The 9,831-nt window shown below is 32.7% G+C and overlaps 1 protein-coding gene across 1 annotated transcript; it reads left to right on the top strand.

Annotated features, from left to right (window-relative positions):
• The first annotated feature begins 7,116 nt into the window (after positions 1 to 7,116).
• Naxd (NAD(P)HX dehydratase) lies at positions 7,117 to 8,867 on the top strand. The gene is made up of 3 exons (XM_034338714.2): positions 7,117 to 7,401; positions 7,618 to 8,595; positions 8,716 to 8,867. The coding sequence occupies exons 2-3, from the start codon at positions 7,655 to 7,657 to the stop codon at positions 8,759 to 8,761; spliced, it is 987 nt and encodes a 328-aa protein (XP_034194605.2). The 5' UTR covers positions 7,117 to 7,401; positions 7,618 to 7,654; the 3' UTR covers positions 8,762 to 8,867.
• Positions 8,868 to 9,831: the final 964 nt, after the last annotated feature.

The raw sequence follows: 9,831 nt of genomic DNA, 5'->3' as shown, positions 1-9,831 counted from the left end.
TTGTATGTTCAAGCGATGAAGCATGTCTGTCCGGGTCACCAGCCGAAGCCCCACGCTTTGCCTTATGCGTGGTTGGGGACGCCATTGGAGAATGGGCCTTACGGGCCCAGCCCGCCACTGCGTTATAGAAACCACTATCACAGAAGAGCGTAGTAGACTCGCAACACATGGCAAAAAGTCATGAGGGCTAAGAAACGAATAAGCCTCCGAACAGAGGAACACAAAAACGAAAACAAAAATACTCCTGACCACGGGTGCGATCGCTACACAAAGACCAATAACTGAGAAATAAAAACTACCACCGAACAGCAGTCACGCACGTCCGTTCACCCTCACGGTCACCGTGAGACTCCGGTCGGACACCTTAACCATTCAGCCACCGACAACGTTAGAAAACTGTCGAATATTTTAGGAGATACGGTGCGTAATTTTCAATTATTTACAATAACTTCACTCTCTCCATTCAGATCTTGCTCCATCCAGTGCAGAAATCTTAGAAATCACATAATGCACTAACTAAGTGTGTAAAGGAAATGTAAAAATTGAAAGTATTTCTCATGTTATCTCACGAAAAATGTCGAAAATATCGGTTTTTGATTTTTTCTGGTTTGACTCACCTGAATGAAAAATCTGAAAAAAATTGAGGACACCAGTCATGCTAATATCTAACTACTGTAAAAGTAAAAATCTAGTGTCACGAAAGCTTCTACCCGAAATCTCAATTTTTCGATTTTTTTTTGCGTTTTTGATTTTTCACGCCTAGGATTTGCAACCGAAACATTTGAAAAAATTCACAATCATAAAGAAATATGGCTAGAATATTCTAGAATTTTTTCAAATTTTTTGAATGCCAGTAAATAGTGAAAATATGGTAAAAACCACTTTTTCTTTCTTACTCTGTAACTACCCTCTCGGTTGAGATACAGGGTTGAAACTTAGTGTACAATGGTCTTTTATTATAAGCTATAAAATAGTATATTGCTGAATAAAATCGGCTCAAGGGCACTTTTGACCATCTTATCCTGCTATACCCTTTAAGTTGAGCATAGGGGTAGTTTTGGAGATACGGGAGGTCAAAGTGACTAAATTCTCACTATTCTCAATATTGTCCAAGCACTGTATATACAAAATAAACGTCAATACTTCTTTGATAACAGTGGGCATTTTACTAGAATTAGTCAAAATGATTTTCTGACTCCTTCATCCCTGTTGTTTAGTATTTTAAGGGTTGTTTAATATTTAGAACTACTCTCAAAACAGTTTTTATTGAATTTCTCGAAAATAAATGCAGATAGACAAAAGTTGTTTGTCTTAAAATTCTGCACAAAAACGGTCTCTTTCATTTTTTTGATAGGACTAATCCTTTACTCGAAAATCGCAACTGAAAAGATATAGTTTCTGATAAAAATAACATTGCAATATAAGCAGCGATTTTTTTATACATGTATTTGATGTAGAAAAAAAATCAGTTTTTCAACATAGCAACTAGCAACTCTTTATTTTAATCCTTTACATTTTTATAGAATTAGATATGATTTCCGCAATTTCTGACTAAAGGATTAGTTCTATCTATTCTACATAGCATATAGTGACAAAAAATACAATAATTTATACATCAAATACATGTATAAAAAAAATCGCTGCTTATATTGCAATGTTATTTTCAGAAACTATATCTTTTCAGTTGCGTTTTTCGAGTAAAGGATTAGTCCTATCGAAAAAATGAAAGAGACCGTTTTTGTGCAGAATTTTAAGACAAACAACTTTTGTCTATCTGCATTTATTTTCGAGAAATTCAATAAAAACTGTTTTGAGAGTAGTTCTAAATATTAAACAACCCTTAAAATACTAAACAACAGGGATGAAGGAGTCAGAAAATCATTTTGACTAATTCTAGTAAAATGCCCACTGTTATCAAAGAAGTATTGACGTTTATTTTGTATATACAGTGCTTGGACAATATTGAGAATAGTGAGAATTTAGTCACTTTGACCTCCCGTATCTCCAAAACTACCCCTATGTTCAACTTAAATTTTTGCTGAGAGTAATGTACCATCATATAGAATTGATTGGCACATAGTTTGATTTGAAATTCGAGTGGGAAAAAATGAACGAAATTTGGGGTCACTCTTTTGTGGTTAATACTTACACTTACAAGGGAAGTTCGGTAACTCGAAAATTCCGATTTTTTTAAAACTCTGCAGGTTTGTAGGGGACCTGAAGAGAAGAATAGCGCAATTTTTGTTTTTGGCCCAATTTCAGTTCTTCAGGGTGAAAACACCCTCTGAATGTAGAAAGGTGTTTCCATATTTCCCTGTATATCTTTATATCATGAACCATGACCTATTTCCGAATGTAGAAAAAAACAAAAAGCGAAACAGATCTCGCAGACGCTCAAGCTAGCAGTCCCATTTGAAGTTGGAAAGGAAGACCAATAACACCGTGAAAACGTTACGAAGTAGTGTGGAATATTACATGTTTTTCATTTGTGTCCAGTGCAATAGCAACATGACAGTGAATAAAAATGTTTTTTAAAAAATTTACCTGAAAGAAAATTCTGTGAAATGTAATAGTGACCGTGTGGTTGAGTGAGTTTAATGATCCCGTCTAGAGATCAGCTGTTCTTCGTAATGTGTTCCCTCCTCGAATGTTCAAGATCGACACAGTGACCCAGTGGGAATTATCTGTTTTCAGCATAGCAGGTTAATTTAGGAACGAATGGGTAAGTTTCATTTAAATTTATTTTAAATTTTTATTAATTATTCCATTTCAAACATTTTTATTTGTTGTTTAGAATGTTTAGAATTTCCTTTTTTACATTATGACAGGCGACAAGAGATTAGATTCCGTATTCATTTTAAACAACAACTAAAAATGTTCAACCAGTTTAATTTTTTTATTGTACTATGCCAACGAGGTGCCGAGCCGTTCATTCGCGACCTACGTCAAGTCTCGGTTTCATAGCAGGCCCTCCAAACTCCCGTATTTAATACTGTAACGAAAATTAGTTCACCCCCGGAATTCTAGGTAGCGCTGGTGTCGCTACAAACACATATAAATTGTATCAGTGAGATACGCACATAAGCATATGCTCCCTATATACGTGTGCATAGTCTTACCTATTCAAAACTTTGAAAAATAAAAATAATGAAAGGGAAAAAATTATAACAATATATATGGAGTAATTTCCATAATACATTTCCATATATTAAACTTTTACTACAATAAAATAAATAAATATATATATATATATATATATCAATAATAATATACAATTAATCACAATCATACATACAATAAAACACACGTACCAAATGTCTCGAAAATCAGGTTCTCCACTCCCCTGGTGGTCAGGTTTAACTATAAGAACAAAATTATATAATATTATACATACACTTCATGCTAGAAGTATTATTATGTATACCTCAGTGTATTAATACCATGTTAATGCTTTTATATATTGTATATGTAAACTGAATACTTACAATCTTCTTCTTTTTCTTCTTTTCATTTGCATCCAGATGTCTTGTTGCTCTATTTTAATAAAGGCAGCCTCAGACACTGTAATAAATATTTTTATTAACAATTATTTACATATGCTATAAAAATTATATAAGAGTTATTACCAAGTAAGTTCAGTGCGGGAACTGCTGATGTTGATAATCTTTTTCTCACGAAGTATTTTTCTTCAAAATAGCTGTTAAGCCTCGTACTGACTTGGGCATTTTGCCCAAACGAATGCTCTCGGCGAACGAACGTGAAATTTCTCCGGCTGTTCGCGCAAATCTTTCTACCTGGGGTACCGTAAACCTTTGTATCTGGGTTCTATGTAGAAAGGTTCTTTCTACCGTAAACCAGTCGAAATCAGAATGTCGACAGGAACAGATGTCACGATCGCCAGTGCAGCGTATATTATTATGAACACAATAATTAAAAGAAAAAGAAGAACAAATCAAGATAAACGATGGTGGATTAGTCAGATGTATAAAAATAGAGCAACCTCTAGTGGTGAAAAAGTAGTTAGAGATTTACAGATAGAAGCTAGTGGACATTTTAAAAATTTTGTGCGGATGTCATCGGAAGATTTTGAATTTTTAATAAACGCTATCGGTCCCAAAATTCAAAAAAACTACACCAGATTCAGAAAAGCTGAAATGACAGTGAAAGAACGCTTAGCTATAACGCTACGTTTTTTAGCAACGGGAGATTCATATACGAGCCTTCAGTATCTGTTTAAAGTATTCAAACAATTAATATCAAAAATTGTTCCGGATTTCGAAAATCAGTTTATGACGGTTCATCAGGCCATATCATAAACTGAGTTTTTCCGAAGGGTAAATTCAACAGCGGTCGACTAAAGGTACTTGGAAATTTGTAACCGGCATAGTAAAATTGTTCGCACGAATATCCTTTGATGGGCCGACAGCCGTCGGAAAGCGTTCGTTCGTGCCCAGGGCCTTTGCGAACTCATAACGGGTCGTTTTCGGCGCACGAATGCTCTAGTGAGTGCGAGGCTACAGCGGTCAAAAAGCGTTCCTTCGTGCTCTGGGCCTTCGCGGACACATTAACGGGCCGTACTCACGTCAGCATTTTTGCCCGAAAGAACGTTTTCGGCGCACAAATGCATAGGTCAGTACGAGGCTTTACAGATCATCCAGAAATTCAGTTTTCAAGTGGAAGCACTGACTTTGGGTTACCACATACTTCCACCCACTGCGCCATTCTCTTCTTATCCTTTCTCTCTTGAGTGAAGGAAAACATCCTTTAAAGATATATTTTAATAATTAAAATTAAATACGTATATTACTAAAACACCAATGTAAACAGTTACTGTTTTCAGTAACAATTTTAAACAATTCTCTACTTACTTAATTTCTATCTTCTTCTGCTGTTGCTGCATCTCATCAGTAGAAGTTATTAAAAACCTAAAAACCTAGAAAAAACTTAAAAAAATATCTTTTTAAATAATAATAATAGTCATAATAATAATAATAGTAATTATTATAATAATGGAATTCACGAACCTGGAAATTCAGTCACCCACGCTGCCACCATGTGCAACCATGTGCGCCATAATTCTTTTGTCTCTTTAAATTTTGAAACAATTGAAAAAGCGGCGACAAATTTCGCGGGAACATGACGTCACGATATCTTTAGTTGTGTATGTTAAAATCAGTGATACAAGCTATGCCACAGCCGACTCTAGTACTAGCCGTGCTGAAGTAAAAATGGCAACACCGCGGGAGTCTGGTCTGAATATATCAACACCTAGCCTACTCTATCTGCCTCCCGGACTCCCGGACTCTCAGCCAATCAACGTCGTCAGACTCCCGACTACTCTCTGGACTTCACATAACCTCTTTGGTTTCGTTCCAATAATTTCGCTTGTTTCAAGGTTTTTATTAACTTATATACACGTTCATCAATTCTTAAATGTTTCAATTTGACCCAAAGATGGTTTCATTTTGCTTCATACCTAAATTTTCTTGAAACCACTGTAAATATTTCAAATATCATGCTTCACAACACCAAACTACTTTGAGAGTACACAAAATATATATCACATTTATAACAATTTTATACTACCACATCACTTCTATTTGCCATAGTTGCAACGTTTATATATTGTTTATACATAATTAACACCAAATAGTGTATATTACTACAGCTTTTAATTAAAAAAGACGTTAATTACAATTCCGAGCACAGGACTCTATTTTTGAAAATAGGACTCCCGATTGTCACGTGAGCGATGTTGCCACGTTGTTCAGCATGGCTAGTACTAGAGTCGGCTGTGGCTATGCATGTAGAGAAGCGACATCAGCGCCGCCTGGAAGTCCGGGGGTGAGTTAAAATTTGCATCAAATTCACAAAAGTGGAGCTTGGAGGGCCTGTTTCATAGCCGACGCTGCCGTCCCTGAACCCGCACGCTATGCGCGCTCTGATTCGCCAGTGTTTTTTCTTAATAATTCAAAAACGAAGCTTCAAACAATATTTTCGCAAAGGAAAATGTTGTTCAGAATCAGCCCAGCTACCACCCCTTCACGAGACCAACGCGAGTTCTGAAACACCCTGTATATGCTTATCCGACGCCTGTGTTCAATTTATCGAAATCAGCTACGCAACACGCGACACAGCTTCTTTGATGTTCTAATATGATTTACACGTAAATAAGGTTATTTTTCGTCCCACCCAACGTTTTTAAAAATTTCAATCTTGCCCGTTTCTCAAAAAGTTTAGTAATTCCTGAGTTAGAGAAAATACTGATTTTGTATCCTTGTCAATCCTTATCTTTATAGTCCTCTCTAATTCCAATAAATCATATTTGTTTAACAGATTCCTTTGCCTTTTATTAAGTTATGACTACAGTTTGAATTTTAATATACTCCGTTCAACCGAAATTCATACTTATTTCAAAAGATTCAGTATGATGCTGCTCTACCGTTTACTTCTCATTTCATGGTTATATACACGGTAGACGAAAATGTATGAACAGGAGAGAGAACTGATGAGCTGGGAAAATATACTAAATAAAACATCTCTGGATATGTCCAGTTTAGCGTCATGATTTTCGTAAAGGCACATGCGCAATATTGTTGGTTACGAAACCAATCAGGAGTGACATGCGTAGAATGAACAAAAACTCTTCATCTACGAATAATATCATTTAAACATTTACAGACTTTTAACCTTGAAAGTACAGCTTTTATAAAGTAAATAAAAATTTAGAACGCTTGATATACTACAATTCATAATTTGTAATTGTTTATAAAATTTATTATTTTAGGTTACTGATTCTAAAATATTTTCATATCTCATCTATTTTGTGTCGCAAAATAATTTTTTAAAAAAGTACATGTAAAAATCTTGTAATTAAATTAGTATAGTTCATTATGGAATAAAAATTGAAACTTGAAACAATTCTACATGTCTAAAAACAAACAAATTCTACATATAATAATTTAAATAAAAACGAATACAAAATACCCGAATGAAAGAGTTCTTGTTACAGCATTGCTAATTGTAATGTATGTTACTTTTAACATGACTCGTTCATTTTGTTTTTTTTGCAATTATCAAAATTATCTAATTATAGTTTGAAGTTCGCAATCATAACTTGTTTACACTTTAAAATTATCAAGTTTAAAAATTTTCAGTTTTTATTATATTGTTTTCTCTTTATGTAAACTAACTAACATATTTAAAGTGCAAAGAACAATTATATTACATAAAATTTACAAAATTTAATGTATTATAATATTATAATGTACAATATTATGTCTGTAAAACACGTTATAGGTTATTGACTTCTTTGTAATATTTGATATTCTGCTGTTCTTGTTCGATTTCTTCTTGATTAATACCGATAAACATATCCCGTGTTTGTCGCAACTGGTACAGGTAACAAATATCAAAGTGTATCTTTAATTTTGTATAAACTTTATATTATTTTACGTACCATCACATTAATAAAATAATTTATAGTGGAACTTAAAACACGTGTTAGAAAAGTATTGATTTATATTATTCATTAAAAATCATATTTAAAATAATTATTAAAACGAATTTATTATTAAGTTAAGGAATGGCTCCTAGTATTTTCCATTTTGCTCACAGGAACTCTATCAAGTATATCTTACAATTAGTTTCCACAATGACTACATCGGTATCAGTTGATGAGCGTATGTTAAAGGGAATACGAAGAATAATTCCAAATCTCAATAATACCAAGTACAAAGGTCAGGATGGCAGAATTGGAATATTTGGTGGCAGTAATGAATATACAGGGGCACCGTACTTTGCTTCTATGAGTGCATTGCGCACTGGATGCGATTTAGTACACATATTTTGTACCAAGGAAGCAAGTACTCCTTTAAAATCATTTAGTCCAGAGCCTATTGTTCATCCTGTCTTAGATCAATATGATGCAATTAAACACATAAGACCTTGGTTGGATCGTTTACATGTGATTATTATTGGACCTGGTCTTGGTAGAGAAGACAAGATATTTAAAACAATTGTGGAACTTATTTCAGTTTGCCGTGAAATGAAAAAACCATTGGTAATAGATGCTGATGGATTATTTTTAATTAGTCAGAAACCTGATATTATAAAAGAATATCCAGGTGCTATTCTTACTCCAAATGCAATGGAATTTAGTCGCTTAGTGAAAGGAGTGCTCGATAAAAGTATTCAACCTACACCAATGCCCAAAGTTAATGATGTTAAACATTTGGCAGATGCGCTTGGAAAAAATGTAGTAATTTTACATAAAGGAGCAAAGGATGTAATTGCAGATGGTCATAAAGGTACTGAAGCAGTGTCATGTGGATTGGCAGGCTCTGGAAGAAGGTGTGGAGGGCAAGGAGATTTATTAGTTGGTGCATTAGCTGTATTTTGGTGGTGGGCTATTTGTGCAGGAAATACTGAAAGTGCTTTATCAGCTCCAATAGCTGCCTGTTATGCTGCGTCTAGATTAGTCAGAGAATGTAATATATCTACATATAAGTTAAAACAGAGAGGAATGTTAACATCTGATATATTAGAACAAATACAACCTGTGTTTGCCAGAATCTTTGAGACTCATTGTAACAAGTAAGCCATCTCGTTTAAGGGACTATATATTTTTACACAAAACATTATAATTTTTTATTTTAAGTGTAACATTTATTATGTATATAGTATTTAGTAAAATATAATAAATGTTAATTATAGAACATCCTCGTTCAATGGGAGAAATCGAACACGAAGCACTGATTGAATTGTATTTATGTTCCTTAATACTTAAATATAAACAAAACAATTATATTTTGGCTCATTTTATCAATAAACCATGAAATACTGAAATGATATTAAAAATGTATTTAAAAAAATAAATGTATTAATACATTTTATAAGTTTTGAGAAGTTTATTTAATTTTTAATTAAATTCATATTTACAATATTATGAATTTATAATAATATTTTATCTATAAGGAAATTGCTCTATGTATTCATACATCAATGTTATTAAATTTGTGTTTACTAAATACATAGATTGCTTAAAAAATAAAGGTATAGTATTATTTTATAGACAATAACGATTATACTGTTCAACATGTTTCAATTTTGATTTAGATCATTCATATTCTGTAGGCACTTTTTATAGATTTTCATGAGTCTGCAGACCATTTTTTAGCAGTAGCAACAATTTAAAAAAAAATTGATTTTTTTGAAAGTGAAAATTTTTAGTTATTTCGTTACTTTTAGTTTTATTACAAAAACGAAACAATTTAGTAGACCACGAAATTGGTAATAGATAGTTGGGTTCAAAGATATAGTGTTGTTGTAAATATAACCCTGGAATGAGAGATCCAATTTGAAATGATATTCACTTGAAATTTAATTTTAGATTTGTTTCCATTTTCCAAATTTTATATATAGCATCCTTTCGCCAGAAACTGAAGCTGCTAGAGAAAAACAGTATACTGAATTCATATGTAGTTTATAAAAATCTACAGAAAATATTTATTAAACATTAATTATCCAAATACGCGTTGAACAATAATGTTATTCATAATCTACATTATCTTATTAATATAAATTATTTACATGTCAATGTAAAATAATGTATTTAGCTTCTAAATAAAAAAAATCTAATTGAAAATAATATGCAACTAAGCTTTGCCCTTATAGTTTTACTTTATAGCTAAGAAATATTTTAAAAGCATCATATACTTTTTTTAAAATTTTACATTTAATCGATGAACAACAATATTTCTAATTTGTTTCGGTGAAGTACTTCAAATTTTTTATTATTACTTTAAAAGTATAAATCATTATTATGGCGAA

This window comes from Osmia lignaria, chromosome 4 (assembly GCF_051020975.1).
Source record: "Osmia lignaria lignaria isolate PbOS001 chromosome 4, iyOsmLign1, whole genome shotgun sequence".
In the NCBI taxonomy this organism is placed as follows: Eukaryota; Metazoa; Arthropoda; class Insecta; order Hymenoptera; family Megachilidae; genus Osmia; species Osmia lignaria.
Note: the sequence above shows the minus strand (reverse complement) of the source record. Positions and strands in the feature narration are given on the sequence as shown.